We start from the raw sequence: 16006 nt of genomic DNA on the forward strand, positions 1-16006 counted from the left end.
AGATGTGGCACTGAGGGACATGGTCAGTGGGCATGGAGGGATGGGGCTGGACTTGGTGATCTTGGAGGTCTTTTCCAATCTTCATAGCTCTATGACACCCTGGTCCCACTGCCAGCCAGAGCTGAGCACTTTTACCTGTACAAAAGCAAAGCTCATATGCAAATATCACCAGCAGTTGTATAGCGCAGAGTCATTAACATTTGGGAAGCTGTGATTGTATAAGAAAACAAGAAAATAAATCAGCAGGTACTTTATCTTCCTGGTTAAACGTCCATCAAGGGATCCAGTGGGATAGTTTCATTCCAGCAGAGCACTGAGTGCTGTCTGGAGCGGGGGCTGCTCTTGGGTGGTTAATCACAAGGCAGTAATTGACTGTCATAGTGCTTTCTTTCTCATTTTTCTTCTCATTATTCATCACCCAGAGAGCAAAACAGAGCAAGAGGAGCTGCTGTGGGGCTCCCTAGGGGCTGTGTGGGGTCTCCCTGTCTGCAGGGCTCTGTGCCACTGATGAGGATGTGGCCTTGGGGGGGTTTGGGCATGGAGCAGCTCCCTGAGGGCACATGGGGCCAGGAGCTCGTCCACCCTGCGTGCTAAAGGCTTCCCCATCAATTCTTTAATTAAATGTTTTCCAGCAGTTTGTTGGCCAATGAAGCACTAAGGCTAGATTTGTCTGTTGCAATTAATGAATTCTAGTCTACAGGCAAATAGTTCTTTCTTCTTGGATTTTTTTTTATTCTAGGTTAAATATATTTCTCTGCGTGCCTTAGAGCGAGAGCATCCTCCAGACTGCCGACCTCACCCTGTCTGAGTCCACGCCCTACTTCTGTCCCTCTGTGACCCTCAGTGGCTCTGATTCCCCTTCCCTTGGCCATTGCAAGCTTCTTCTCTCCCTTTACTCACAAATCTTTCTCCCTTCCCCCTGTAGTCCCCACTGGCTGACCATCCCAGCGTGCATGCCATGCACCAGCACTGACGTTGTGTCTAAGCTGCTTTCCTGGGGTTGGTTTGAGACCAGAGAGGCACAACGTGATGCACATTTTGGCCCTTCCAATGCTCAGCTAATTAGGTGAGGAATTGAAAGTTATTCTTACTCAATGCAGTCTGGAGACAGCAAAATATTTTTCTTTCTGGAAGAATTGTTGGTCTGCTCAGCACGGCTGAGCAAATTCACTCTCACCGCAGCCCTGCAGAGTCCCAGAGCTGCCTGTTTACCCAACATGACCAAGAAAGGAACAATACTGGAAATTGCAGCTCAGAGCACCAAAACAAGGCCTTGTGCCCCGGTTGTTTCTGTCAGCCTGGGACTGGGGGCTCTGCCCATGGCCCTGCAAAGTGCCATATCCTAATGCAGTATCTCAGGTGGTGAGAATTGTCATTGAAGGACATGGTTAGTGGGCACGGATTGGGGTTAGACTTGGTGATCTGAGAGGGCTTTTTCCAATCTCCACATTTCTCCAGGTAGCATCACCCTATTGAACTGCAGTGTGGAGAAAGCACTGTCCAGCAAAATACCCTCAGGAACCTGCCTCCCTCAGTGCCATCTCACCCAGCAAGCCCCACGGTGTGGTGGCACCACAAAAGCTTCACAGAATTGCCCGTGCTGCTCTGTACGTGTTGCTCTCCTCATTTTTCCAGCCTGCATTTGCAATTGAGATGCTCCTGCTCTGGCTTTTGCAGTTCTTCCTGCATTTCCAAGCCCCTCACTCCAGCACTGGGGCAGGCTGGGGCTCATGGTTTGGAAATATATTATGGCAAATATATGGAAATATTATGGAAATAAAAGCCCCTTGCTTTGCCCCACTGCTGGCTGCCATCTGCAGACACCTCTGCCCCAAGCTCCTTGCTGCAGCCCTTGACCCTTCTTCCCACTGAGCTGAAGCACCTCTGCAAATTCCGCAGTGCTCAGAAACCTCCCATGTCTGCCGATGTTGCCAATTTACTCCAGATAACTGGAGAGAGAGGTAATGAATTTCAGCTGTTTACCTCTTTTAAAAACTCGTTTCTGTTTAGACATAATTACCCAGCCACTTCTAAGAAAGGCACCATTGATTGCAGAGCTGAATTAGCATTTTGTTGTGTTAGCTCTGACAACCGCCGGCACCAACATGAGAGCACTTCATGAGCATTAACTCATTTAAAATGTAAATTGTGACGGCTTTCTGGTTTCGTAGCCTGGGCCTGGCTGAGCAAAGCTTTCTTTGTGGCTTCTCTGAGCAGCTCTGGTGCAACACTCAGGAGATGGGGGCTTCCCCAGGCTGGGAGAAATGCTGCACACAGGTTGTTTGCTGGGAGGCCACGGCTGATAACCTTCCCCTCCTTTGCAAAACTTACTGAAGCCCGAGGGCATAGAGGTTTATACAACAGCAGAGTACGATTAGTAGTTTAATCTCCAATTTTATGAAAAATGAGTTTTTTAATAAAACCTCAGTCCTTCCTAGCTAGCACCCAATGCCAGCATCCACCCCAGGCAAGCAATTATGAGAAACCGAGCTGGCAGATCTCAGTGCAGCTGCCCATGGGCCGCTGTGCTCAGCTGGAAGCAGTTTTCTCCAGCAGAAATGCCCTGACTGAGCTGCAGCAGGTGCTGAGGGTTTGCTTTATTTAGCTCCTGACCAGGCTGTGCTGTGCAGTTGTGAGTTTGGTCTCTGCTCAGGTCTGAAGGGAGTGCGTTCTGCTGGGACGGAGCATGGAGCGATGCAAAACTGTGACTTCCTGGTAAAATGCAATTCTTGTGATTTGTTCCTATTTTTGCAATATTAAGCTGGATTTAAAACAGTGGGGGTGCTTTGGGGATTTTCTGTTCGCGATGCTTGGAATGCTATGGGATTTTGTTATGACAGCCATTGGCAGACCTGCTGTGAACTGCAGTGCTGAGGGCTCGCGTCCACGCCGATGCCTGCACGTTCCCAGTGCTCAGGGCTTGTGCCTGGGCCAGGATTTAAGGCTTTGCTGGCCCACCCTGAGGTTGCTGCTGTCTTTGCTTTCCTCCCAGCTGCATCCCAGTAGTGGAGGAGATGCTGTGCACAGCAGGGATCCTGCATCTCCACCACAGCACTGTTTTCATAGAGTCATAAAATCAGAGAATGGTTTGGGTTGGAAAGGACCTTTAAGATCTTCATCCTCTCTTCTCTTTCCTCTCCATCCTGCTTTCCCTCCTGAAGTTAAGACTATTCCTAATCCATCCAACCTGCTGATGAGCAGGGCCTTATGGAAGCACAAGGGAGATGGCTGCTCTCTGAGACCAGGAATATTCTTATGTTTTTCATGTTTGCAAAACAGAATTTCCTTGCTTGTTCCTGCCCTGGCCTTGTCCTGCTGGGTGCACGTCCTTGTGGCCAGACATGGGATGATGGGTACAATAGGACTGATGCTCTGTGGCACTGCTCCAGAGCCACTGTCCCTAGCACCCACTCCTTCTCAGGCTCATTCCTCATGTGCTGGGATAATGCTGTTTTGTTTGGATTGTGAACGCTGCAGGGGGAATTTTTAAAAAGCATTCTTTTATTGCTGTTTAAAAAAAAATGCAGCCCAACAACTTTTCTATTAATATCAAGCATTGTAAGTCTTTTGTTTGCTTGGTTTGTTTACGAAATCCCTCATTTTGGATCTAAGCTACTTGACAGCGTCCCTTTGAATATCTGTTAAAATAGATCTCGGTTTCATTCCGTGCATTTTGGGAAGGATACAGAGTAATTTCACTTGTCAGCCATGAGCAGGAGATGGATGGGGCTCGCTCCCCAGGCAGCAGCAGGGCAGCACTGGGTGCTGCTTAGCTTGGGGAGCTGCCCTGGGTGATGGCTTTTAAATGGAAAAATAATGCAGAAGAAAGTCCCACTGGGGACTCAAATGATTTATGCAGTGAGTGAGTGAGCTCCTCGCATGTCCGCATCGATCCAAGGGCTCTCCGTGAGTTGCAGATAGTCAGGGTTTGCAGGGCAGGATGCATCGAGCTGCAAAGGAGATGCACTCTGCAGCAGCACCTCTTGACTTCCATCTCTCCTGACCCTGTTGCATCCTTAGCAGGGCAAGCATTAATCACTGTTATTGTAATGAGAGGTTTGGGGTGCAGGAATCTGCTCCCCAAGCAGTGTGAACCACAGCAATCATCAGCCACTGCAATACCAGGCTCTGCTGCTCTGTACGGGGTGGGGGGGGGAGCCCCCACTCTCAATTTGACAGAACTGAAGCTGATTTACACCAATGAGGGGGAAAATCTGTATTAATTGAGATAGCAGAGAGCAGCAGCTCTCCGTCGAAGCTCTGCTCAGCACAGAGTGAGGTCCGGGCTGGTGGCTGTGTGCCTGAGCCTTGTGTGGCCCAAAAGCTGCTGAGAGCTCACTCGTGTCCCCTCTGCCAAAGGGATGGCCAGTGCTCCTCCTTCCTTCTGTCAGCTGCATCTCAGATCTGCTGTTTATTTGGTTTGATCATGCTCCAGTTGGAGGCAGGAGCAAGAGATAGCAGGGTTGAGCAGAGAGAAATAAAGGCTGCAAGGGTCGCTGTGGGAGAGCTGCAAAATAACACATCAAGGTCAGAAAAGACTCTAAGATCACCAGGTCCAACCCATCCCCCTATGCTCACCAACCATGTCCCTCAGAAGTTGTTTCAGGGACTTCTGTCCCTTCCCATTTCATCATCCCCATCCCCCACTATGGGGTCTCGGTCCCTGGCTGACAGGAGTGTGTCCCTGCAGGGCTGTGCACAGGAGGAGGCTGAGCTCCCAGGATTTACCTCGTTGGCTTTTGCACTCAATCACAAATCCCATTTTCAGCACCACCATTTGAGTGATAATCAATTGCTTGCATGTTGGGTTTGCCCACTGATGATGTAAATAGTACATCACCGGAGACCAGAAGAACTATATTTCTCCCTATCCCCTTTTTCCTATCCCTGCTGTGATAGCTGAGTCAGCTGGAGAGGGTATTTTCCTACTGAGGTTGCAGAGAATCAGCAAGCCTTGCCAAAATGCCCCTAGTTAAACGTTTCCACTGGAACAGAGGAGTGGGGAATCAATAGGTTTTGTGCTGACGTCGCTGCTGACTGCCGACGTGATCAACGAGTGCTGTAGGGCCAGAGGGACCATCCATCTGGGACTGTGGTTTGTTTCAAAATCACCGTGCTCACCAGTTCTGCCCAATTAATGTCGTTCCCTCATCCAAAACCTGCTGGAGCTCCCGCAAGCTTTGCTGCAATATGGGGACCTGAAACAGCAAAGGTAGCCAGGACTGTGCCATTGCTGCCTGTATGTGATTTGTGCCCCCAGTTTCCTTGGGATGAAGACTGGGGTCATTTCCTTGCTTTTTGATCAGGTGTACCTGGATCAGTTGTAAACTCGGAAGTGCTCTGTTGGAAACGTGCCTCATTTCCTCTGGCACTACATGGGTTTCTGCAGATGGGTGGGAGAGGCAGTGAACTCTGGAACCCATCCAACCACTGTGTGACACCACTGTGTCCATCAGCATCCTGCACTGGGTTTTCCCTCTTTCATTCTCATCCCAAACTTGCAGCATGCTGCAGTGCATCAGCCCCAAAACATACCTGACTGCATAGGGACCCTTCAGTCCCTATCACCTGCCCAAAGCAGAGCTCCTCCCATCCCTCGTGCAGCTCTTTTGCATCCTGAGATTCTTGTAATTTCAGGGTTTATTACACTGCAGCTGTGGGACATGGAGTTATTTAAAGCAGTAGGTAGAAATTCACCGGCTGATAATGTGTCTCGTTTTAAAGTTGAGCTAATTTAAATGTCAATCTAAACTGCCCCTTGAATCAAAGCTGCTTAAATTATTCTGGAAAATAATTGCCTCTATTCATCAGAAGAATGTGCTATGGATCCAAGTACAACATGGAGTGTTTGATTGGGGATTTCATTTTATTTTCTCCCTGTTTTTTTTTTTTTTTTTTTGGGTGGGGGAAGGGGGGCAAGTTTCAGTATTACAGTCAGGAAAAAAGAAAAGGATGGGAAAAGGCTCTCTGTCTGCCAGCTCCCTGCAGGAGTTACCCTTGTCATACTCCATTGCAACAATTACGGGATGCTGGGCAGCCCCTGCCTGTGGCAGTGGGGTGATACACTAGGGCTGTAGCAATGGGCCCGAATCCAGCACCTGTCAATGCTCTGCTCCGTGGTGAAATTAGTTTCCTCCCCTAAACAAACCTTCTGTCCCACGTGCCTCGCTGATTTTTACCTTTCTATTAGCATTTCCCAATTACTCAATGCTTTCCGGCAGGGTGACATTTGGTATTGCTGTTTATTGACCCTGGAGACCGTGGCATTGACATTACTGCTATGGAGTGACATTTACATGGACAGCAGCATTGTATTGATATCGATAGTGGCAGCCAAGCGGCAGCATTAACCATGTGAGGCAAGAAGGGCACTCTCTGTTATGAAGCATATCAGCATTAAAAAAGCTCGTTTGACCAAATTTCAAGCGGAGTTTTTCTGATCTTGTGAGGTCTGTAGGGAGTCAGTCCCAGAGACAAACACTTGAGATCTGCACAGGTGGGTTCAATCCCTCTGTTTCTTTTGATTCTCCTGCCCCCGAGTAAAATTGATCTCTGGTGCTCTAGTGGAGAACCTGATGCTTTTGGCTCTGCCTGCTGTTTGCTGCTGAGGCTTGTTGGGAGGATCAAGAAAAAATTCTTCTCCAAAGAAGAAGCATTCAGACACTCAGCACTGCTGCCCAGGGAGGTGGTGGGGTCACTGTCCCTGGAGTCGTGGAGATGTGGCCCTGAGGTCAGCAGACATGGTGCTTCGAGTTGGGATTGGACTTGGTGATCTGAGAGGGCTTTTCTGACCTTAATGGCTCTGTGAGTCTACGAATGTGACCTCAGTCCCTCTGCAAGGTACCACATTTGTCTTTGTGTTCATCCTGCCCCACAGATCAGGATGGCAGAACCAGGTCAGAGTTTGGGTTTCGATCCAATTTGAGACAATCCTCCGCTGGGATCTGAGGCTGCTGCTGCCCAGCCCAGGGAATACCAGCTGCAAGGAGGGCAGAGGGAAACCTCCAGATGTTCTTCTCATCCCCTGAGCCTTTAGCAGCTGATTCATGCTATCTCCAGAGCTATTGGTCTGCAGTGTGTCTTGTTTCCATCCCACACAGCTGTGTCAGAACTGAAGCAAAGGACAGAGGAAGAGGAAGTGCAGCTGTTTCTCTTCCAACATTATTATCTTTTAGCCTTTTGTTTGCCCTTAGCAGCCTGCATCAAGGTCAGAGCAAGGCACCCTTTACCCCATGCAGCATGACCTGCCTAGAGGGTTGCAATTCCTGCTGGAGGGAATTTCTCCCAGGACTGTGGGCACAGGGAATATGTGATACTGGGATGCTCCTGCTCTGAGCAGCTCACCCAAAAATCTTGGCCTGAGAGCCACATTCCCACAGGGGAGGTCTTGCTCTGAGAAACACTGGCTATCCGCCCAGCAGTGCATGTTGTCCTGCTGTCCCCACTTGGATGGCAACAGTTATCCTGTCCTGGGGGGCCAGAATGGAGTGTGAGCCACCTGACACCCACTGAGACCTATGTGCATCTCAGGTGTCCCCAGTGTGCCATTGCCGGGCTGCTGGCAGGGCTGGCAGGAGCTCTGCAGCCCTCCAGCCTCCTGTGCTGACATTTCCCATCTGTAAAAGGAGATTTTTCTTACCCACTGCACGGTGCTTCTGCAACATTTAATTTATTTGCTTGCTTTCTGTTGTAAAGCATTTTTTCCCTGGTTGGAGAGATGACACAGAAAACAGAGTCATCCTCTTTTCTCTGTGTTCAAGGTTGCAGCTGAGTTCACTTCCCCAGGACAGAGCTTTCAGGGCAGGGAGCAGCACAGCTGGGCGCAGGCTGGGCATGGAGTGCCTTTCCCTATAAGGACAGTAGGAAAAAGGCAAATGGGATGCAAAGGTGATGCGTTTCCATGGGAATTGCAGCCCTGGAGCAGTTTTATCTTCACACTGAGTTTCTTCCCCAGGAGGAGTTGGAGGCACCTGGCAGTGCCCTGCAGTGACAGATCTGGCTGCCAGCACCGAGGGCATGGGGGAGGCTGCTTCCCCTCCTTCTCCAGCGAGTTCCCCAGGTACTTGGGGAATACAGGGGGAGCAATGCTCAGCCCAGACCTGTCAGAGCTGTGGGCATTCTTTCTGAACCCACCCATTTGTCCCTCTCTGGGGGAACAACACTTTTGCCTTTACACTGAAAGAAAACACCAGAAAGCCAAAACTCTGCTGCCCCATAGGATTCAGCAGCCCAAGTGGAGAGCCCCATCCCACCTGGTGCCTGCAGCCCTCTCTTCACAGTCCTCAGCCAGGGTTTACCCTGCAGCATCCTTCCAGCATCCCCCTGTTGCCATGACACTGAACCACCCCCAAGGATGCGGTTGCAGCTCACTGCTCATGCTGACCTGCTTCCCCCAGGATCCCAGCAGCTCACCCACGCACCCATCACTCTCAAGCAATTACCTGCTCTGATTGCTTGCCACGTAGATGGGTGCTTATGTGTATTTTAATCAAGCAAGTCATACAGACAGAGGGGACCAGGCACAACAGTGTTTCAGTCCTTGGCTCTTCATTTGATGGCTGGGAATATAGTGAGCACGATACGCTCTCATTTTGGGAGCTTTAGTGGATTTGGTGGGTGAACAGGTAGGGATGTGTGCACAGAACATTTGGGTGTGTTTGAGATGAAGCAGGCATGATTTGATCACCATCCCTGGCCTTGGAATCTTTACGAGCTGTGGGAGCAGTAGGAAGGAGCCTTCCTGGCATGCTCCTGCTAGCACTGTGCTTTGCTCCTGAAGCCCATGGAGTGCATCCATCAACATCACCTCAATCGATGCAACCTTATTTTCTCCCAGGGCATCCTGCAGCTGTTCAGGATGCCCTGATGGCATGCTCAGTCCATTTGCTATCATCACCCTGGCAACTGACATGCACCAACCTACTGCAGCCAGTGGAGGGGATTTGCCCCATGAATGCTGGCAGCGGTGTGGGGAAGTTTTCTGATGGGGAAATCTCTTTGATTTGAGAGGTAATGGCCTCAAGTTGCACCAGGAGAGGTTTAGGTTGGATATTAGGGAAAACTTATTCTCTGAAGGAGTGGTGGAGTCACTGTGCCTGGAGGAGTTCCAGAACTGGAGATGGGGCACTGAGAGATGTGGTCAGTGGGCACAGGGGGATGGGTTGGCCTTGGGGATCTGAGGGGGCTTTTCCAACTTCAACGATTCTGTGATTCTGTACAAAGGGATGTGGTGTAGTGGGGAACACTTTTTGGTGGTAGGTGAACAGTCAGACCGGATGATTTTGGAGGTCTTTTCCAGCCTTGTTGGGACGCAGGGCAGGGGTGCACAAGGCAGGCAGGAGCCGTGCTTATGATCCCAGTTTTGCTCTCATAAGGCTCCAAGGATGGGAATTAATTTTGCTTCCATCATGCGCCCCTCAAGGTGCTTTCCTGCCCGTGTCATCTTTCTGCTGAGAGTTTAATCCCCTGCTACTGCACACCCGGCTCATAACAGCCTCCCAGCACCGCAACAGCAGGCGGGGAAATGGAGCTGTCTGACAAATGACACATGACAAGGACTTGGAGTTAACTGCTTTTAAATTCATTATGGCTCCGAAAGATTGGCTTGAGCAAGGTGAATGATTTAAGGTGCATAATGAGATGGATTTATCCTCCTTTTACTGCCAGTGAATGATCTGTGAACAAGCTTTGATCTCTGCACTACAGCCATTACCAAGATTTGTCAGCATAGGGAGGGGGTTATTTGAGGACCGCTGCCCATTCGAGGCAGTGGCTCAGTGGATGCAAGCAACCCTCCTGATGGGACAAGTGCCAGCTTCTCGGTGCTTTCAGAGCACATGCCTTTTGTGCAGACACATTTCCAGCAAGCCCATAGTGCCAAACCCAATGTGGAGGTGTTGAGATGGTGCTGTGCATCCAAGCTCTGCAGATTACTGCATGCAGAGCATCCAGTGTGGCCAGGTCCAGAAGCTGTGCCCAGCATCTGTGCTCCCAGTCTCTGGCTGTGAATTATCCCCACGTTGGGAGGGAAGGGCACATCCTACAGCAATCACTCGGCTTTCGCACGCGTCACCCTGCGTCCTTTTGGTGTCTCGTGATTATTACACTTCTTGTAACAAACAAATGGGGTGCAGTTGTTCCAGTAACTCAGGCTAATGCTTTCTTAAACAAGAGTTCTCTGCAGTCAGCCCTGTATCCAACGACATGTGCCAACTTGGTGTCTTTCAGGCTGAAATACTGCTCCTGGGCTGCGTGTTTGTGGTGCTTTTGGGGAGGTATATATTTCTGAAGTGCAGCTGCCTCATTTTGTTTTACAAGTCATAAGTAAATGAACTCAAATGATCCAGTGCAGTATGAGTACAAAAAATAGCTTTAATCAATCAACTTTTTAAAAATAAGAATGTTCCTAAAAATTTTGCCAGCCCCAGCCAGCTCTGCCTGTTGGGATTTTTGTTCTGCGTTGTTTTTCTTGCAGTTCCTTTCTTTCTTCTTCCCTTTTGTTTTTTGTTCCTGCTCCTATTTACCAAATACCGTTGAGTTTGGACTGTTTTCCATTACTTAGCATAAAGGACGAGGTGGATATTGCAGATTTTTAAAGCTGCTTTTGTCACTGTTTGTGTGTGAAGTGTTGTTCCTGCAGCTTGCTGCTGTTTCCCCTGTTGGATGGGGCTGTGGGCAGCCAGCTGTGTGACCCATGGCAGGGGTGGGGGTGATGGGGGCTGTAAGTACCCTTCCAACCCAGCCCATTCTATGGTTCTCCAACTCAACCCATTCTTTCAGCCTATGGTTCTGTAATCATTAAGGTCCCTTCCAACCCAACCATTCTGTAGTTCTGTGATTCCTGCTAGATTTCAGTGCTCCAGAGCTGTAACGGAGCCATGTTGCTTTTTCCTGTGGTGGCTGCTTTGCAGGTATCCATCCTAATGCACGTCCTTGTGGTGGGGATCAAGCATCCAACACCTCCCCAAAATTTTCTTCTGAGAAGGGATGCTGGTCTGGGCAGCTTGCGAGCAGCACCCTGGCTTCCAGCTGGCCTCATTTCTGAATGGAAAATAAGACCATGGAGCTGCAAAGCAGGAATTACGTCCCCAGGTGCAGTGTGTGCCCAGCTCTCCAAGAGCACTCTGAAAATCCCCATCTCTCAGATGTGTGTGTGCATGTGTATTTATGTGTGTATGTGTATATTTAGTGCGTTAGTCACATCTTACACTGTAAAAGCTGAAACTTCGGCTGGCTGCTGCTTCTGTAAACATATGGTCTCCTTGTAACTGTAACTTGTCTTTTATTACTGTGTGTTATTCCTCTGTATCATGTGCAGTACATACAGAGATGTGGTAACAGCAATAATCGTAGTGCCACCAGATCCAGGCCTTTCAAATAATGGGTTAAGTCTCCAAAATTCCCTGACTGGCTTAAAAATAGTAAGATTATGGGAAAATAGTAAGCACCATGAGCTTGTCTCACTGCTTTGCTGGTGCTGGGTACTGGGTTCCCACTGTTTCAGTAGTGGTTGGGGCCGGGGCAGCTTCCTCTGCCCCTGGAGTTAAGCAGCACATCCTTCATGACAAGGCTTGGGATGGAGCAGGGAACTCTGTGACACCACTGTGACACCGCAGTTTTACTGTGCTTATTGTGAAAATGTTTCAAGAATTCAAGGGATGGATAGTAGAGGTTAACTTGATGGTGAGGTGAGGGAGAAGAGCAGAGCACTGGGGGGAGGCTGAGCCCTTCCCATGCCCACACCTGGAGTTTTCTGTGCTCGTTTTTTTTTTTTTTTGGAGAGGAGAAAAGCACCAAAGCACAACCCAGGGCTGCAGGCATGGCAGTGCACCTGGGCAGCTTTAACGTGGATATTGAAAACATTGCTTTCTGGTTAGACAAGCGTTTTCTTTTTAAGCCTTTCATTTTAATATTGAAGAAAGCTTCCAGAGTTTTTTAAAGAAAATATTGAGACTGGCCTGCAGGCCAAGAAATCCCCTCATAACACTGTGCAAATGTGTAAGTACAGTGAAGTCTTCCAGAAACAGGAACTCTCCGTGTCGTTTTGCTGGCCGAAACGCATGCAACAGAGATCCAGGTTGCATCACTGCCGCTCATTCTGCACTTCTCTTTGTGCCAAGAATCAGAAGTTTATGGGGGAAGGAGCTGGGGGAGGCTAGGTTTGTGTTTGGATTTTTCAATGAAGCAGAGTCATTTTTTTTCTTCTGCCTGCAACCTTCCACTCGGTGGTGTGAAATAGCCCAAACCCACAATCCCTTGCCATGGGGCTGATGTCAGTTATGTGTTAGGACGTGGCCATGCTGGGGCATGTGTGAGCAATCAACACTCCACAACCTCAAGCCACTGCTCTGACCCTGGAGGTGATTTTGATAAAGCCCCATGAAAGCTGTTGGAGAGCATCACCCGCTGCCCTTGTGCTAGCAGCAGGTGGTGGCAGCAGAACTGCAGGGCAGGGCCTCATTTCTGTGCTTCCACTTCTAAACTCAGGGCTAAGTTTTAGCAAGAGTGTGTGCGACTATGTGAGCTTGGCCCAGATTCTCCTTGGGTGCTGTTATCCTGAAATGTGCAGCAAAGGATGAAATACTAAGCAAATCTTCTGCAGTGATTGCCTCCAGCGGTGTGTCTGGATCTCCCCTTTGCATCTTTTCAAGTCTGAGCACTGTGAAGTTGGCTGCTTTTGAAGGGGATGATGCTGGAGCAGTGGTATCCATGGTAGCCTCAGGGATCTGTTTTGCAGACACAAAACTGGCTGGGTGGGCTCCGGGGGGGGAGTCCCAGCGCTGGGTGCTCCCTTGGTGTTAGCAGCAAGGAAGCAGGGGGTGAGCTGACGTTGTCTTGAATATCTGTGTACCAGAGGGAGGGAGGATTAGTCTCATTAGGGCGGAGCTCTCAGAGTAATCCTACTTTCAAATTAGGGAGCAAATCACCATCATTAATCTGATTCGAAAATAAATAGGGCAGGGGCTTAATGCTTTCTCCTCCACTCCATTCTCCCACCAAAGCAGAGCTACTCCCCATGCCTCCTCTTCAGCCTTTTCTTCCAAGGCAGCAGAAGTTCTCCCATCTCCTTTCTTGCTGTTGCAGTTTTGCTGTTTGGTGGATGCTGACCCCAGCTCACAAAGCTTGTGATTTGGCACTGGGGTGAGAAAGATCTGAGCAGCAGACTGCCTGCTCTCCTGAGGTCTTTGTTCAGCAGCAATTAAGCCTTTCTGGGGACAGACTTTTCCTTGTTTTATCTGAAAAAGTCCATTCTGATTGAGTGTGACCGTCAAAACCAGTCCATGCTGATGATTCACTTTTGACAAATCAGTCTTTTCTCATGCAGAACAAAAACTAATTCTTGTTCGATTCTGCTGGAAACAGAGGCCGGGATGGCAGAGAGCAGACTGAGAGCAGCAAAAGAGCAAGCAGTCTGTGTTAGACAGTGATTCTGAAGCCTCATTCATTCTTGCTGTGGGGAAGAGTCCAGGTGATGTGAGCTCAGTGCTTCCCCTTCACTGCAGCAGTGGAAGAGAAAGGTTGGAGCAAACAGGTCCTTGTGCTCCCCTCCTCCAAGGGAAGCAGACCTCATTCTTCAGCACTGCTACACAGGTTTTACTTGTTTATAGTTCACAATCCATATGCTTCTATTTCTTCCTTTAAAGAAAAAAAAAAATAACATCCACAAGTGTAAGTGGAATGAATGTGGCTGCAGGCACCCTGGAAACAGTCCAGGAGCCGTGTTTACAGGGAGTTCCACATGAATCCCATCAAGCAATGCAAATATTGTAAGTAGGATGTGGCCGTGGGTAAGGATTTGTTTGGGTCTGACATGGGCTGTTCTCTCTGTGGAGCAGGATTACCGATCTGCTTCTAATTAGCTGAGAGGGAAGGGGAGCCAGACAGCCCCTAAAAACGTCAGAAATCAGAACAAAGTCAAAGGGAGAGGGGAATTAAAACAGACCAATGCTGGCACTGCAGCAGCACACAAGTGTTCTGGGGCTGTAGCCAGAAGATCACCTGCTCCAGCTCCCATCGAGAGTGCCTGGTTTTATTTGTTTCAGTTATTTGGTTATTTCCGTGCATTTCCATTTTAGACAAGTGCAAAGAAGGCAATTTTTCATTATCAGAAATAAGACAATGCCTGTGTTCTTCCCTCTCCATGATCCCTCACTCACATACACTCGTATGTTTGAAAGCATAAAGGTTTATTTATACACAGGTGTTTCCAATTATTTTCCCAAGAACAGTTCTCTCATTCATCTTTACTTTGTGAAACTCCTGTTTAGTTCCCCAGAACCTTTTTTATTATATGTAATAGTTATACCGACAGCATTAACCATAAGCTCTGGACCTATTTTGCACTGATGCAAGTCACCACTTACTGCACTGCAACTGTTAATGTTGAGCACTGGTGGATCCTGCAAGACAATGTGATTTTTTTGGGGGGGCTGTGGAGGCGTCTAGCCTTAAACCCCTTCCATAAATCCTGTGCTGGTCATGATGGCTTGGCTTTGCTTTCATCCATAGTGATGGTGCAGAGCTTGGATTGGACTCGAAGAGACTCAGAAATCATGCAGGGAAGGGATAGCTGTGTTGTGAACCCATTTCTTTGTATTGAGGTGGCAACAAGGAGAGCAATCCATGGGTTGCAAGCTGTTTCCTGGTGATTAGAGTGCCTGAATTCACTCATCTTGTTTGGTATTTCTTCATCTGGCAATGACAGAGTTTATGCTACCATACATTTTGGCTGATTCAGTGGTAAAACCCTCTGAGATCTGGAGAAGCGCTGCTATGGAAGGATGACAGAGGGCTGCCCTTGGCATGCACAAAATACAGCAGGATGGTAGTTTCGAGGACTTTGGGGTGGACTTGATCAGGTCTGGGATGCTCAGGATGTTTTCAGCTTGTGTGATGAGTGAAGGGTCTGTGACATGTAAGCGGTGTGGTTCCCCAGCTTTCCACTGGCACTGTGTTCTCCTTAATGCCTCCTCTCACCTGGTTCGAGCATGTCAGCATGCTGGTCATCCTCCTGAACTGTGTCACCCTGGGCATGTTCCAGCCCTGTGAGGACGTGGAGTGCCAGTCAGAGCGCTGCACCATCCTGGAGGTAAGGCTGGCCCTGAGCTGGGACCTACCATGTCCCATATGATATCTAGAAAGCCCTACACATAGAGGTGGTTTCTGCAGTGAGACACGCTTGGGCACTCACAGCCACCCTCCAAAATGCTGGAGATCTGCACATCCCTAGGTGGGATGTGGTGGCAGATGGGGACTTATCCCACTGAGATTCTTTCCAACCAATGAATACTGGGAGGCTCAAAGCCATGTGTTCTACTCCCATCAGAAAGGATCATTGCGTGTGGAGCACTTTTTAGTTGCAAGATGACCAGTGCTTCAGAGAACCTCACACTCACAGCCAGCCTTTTGCATCCCACTCAGGTCACTGCCAGCATCTCTTGGATGGTCACAGGGTGCTCTGTGCCATCCAGCCCTGGGGATTTTGCCATATCACCTTCCTTCATGGAGAAAATGTCATGGGGTGGATCTGTGACACATTACATCAATGAGGCAGGGGCTGCTGACAGTTGGTAGTGCAGCACACTCGATGCATTTGAATCCCTCACGTATCTGCTGCTTTAATTCCTTCTGAATGTTCCAGCATTACATGGAGCTGAATGGGATCCTTCCAATAGCTCCTGCCCCTTTCAAAGCCTGGTACTGTCTGAATGATTACAACGTATTGAGTGTATCTGTGGAAAACAGAGTGTTATCTCAAAGGGTCTGCAGGCAGAAAAGTGCTGCAAGTAAAGCCATTTGCTATCCTGTGCTGTCACAGCTTGCAGGAGTTAACAGAAGCCAGAACATGAGGTAGAAAAACCTTAATTCCTTTATGGAAGCATTTGGATGCCAATTATTAAATGAAGTGAAATAATGGAGCAAAACTGTAGTTTATCAAGGGATAAAGTAACATCCAAAAGCTCACACAGCCAGGTGAACGGACATGAGTGCACAATGAGAACTTGTC

General features: G+C 48.9%; 1 protein-coding gene across 1 annotated transcript in view; it reads left to right on the plus strand.

The window, feature by feature from the left end:
• The first annotated feature begins 14995 nt into the window (after positions 1-14995).
• The window catches only part of CACNA1H (calcium voltage-gated channel subunit alpha1 H), a 109734-nt gene continuing 108723 nt past the window's right edge, over positions 14996-16006 (plus strand). The window contains exon 1 of the mRNA XM_065733031.1: positions 14996-15088. Coding sequence (XP_065589103.1) covers positions 14996-15088 — 93 coding nt within the window. The remainder of the gene's footprint in view (positions 15089-16006) is intronic.

This window comes from Cyrtonyx montezumae, unplaced genomic scaffold, assembly GCF_038088225.1.
Source record: "Cyrtonyx montezumae isolate F1298 unplaced genomic scaffold, pur_monq_1.0 scaffold_16, whole genome shotgun sequence".
Classification (NCBI taxonomy): Eukaryota; Metazoa; Chordata; class Aves; order Galliformes; family Odontophoridae; genus Cyrtonyx; species Cyrtonyx montezumae.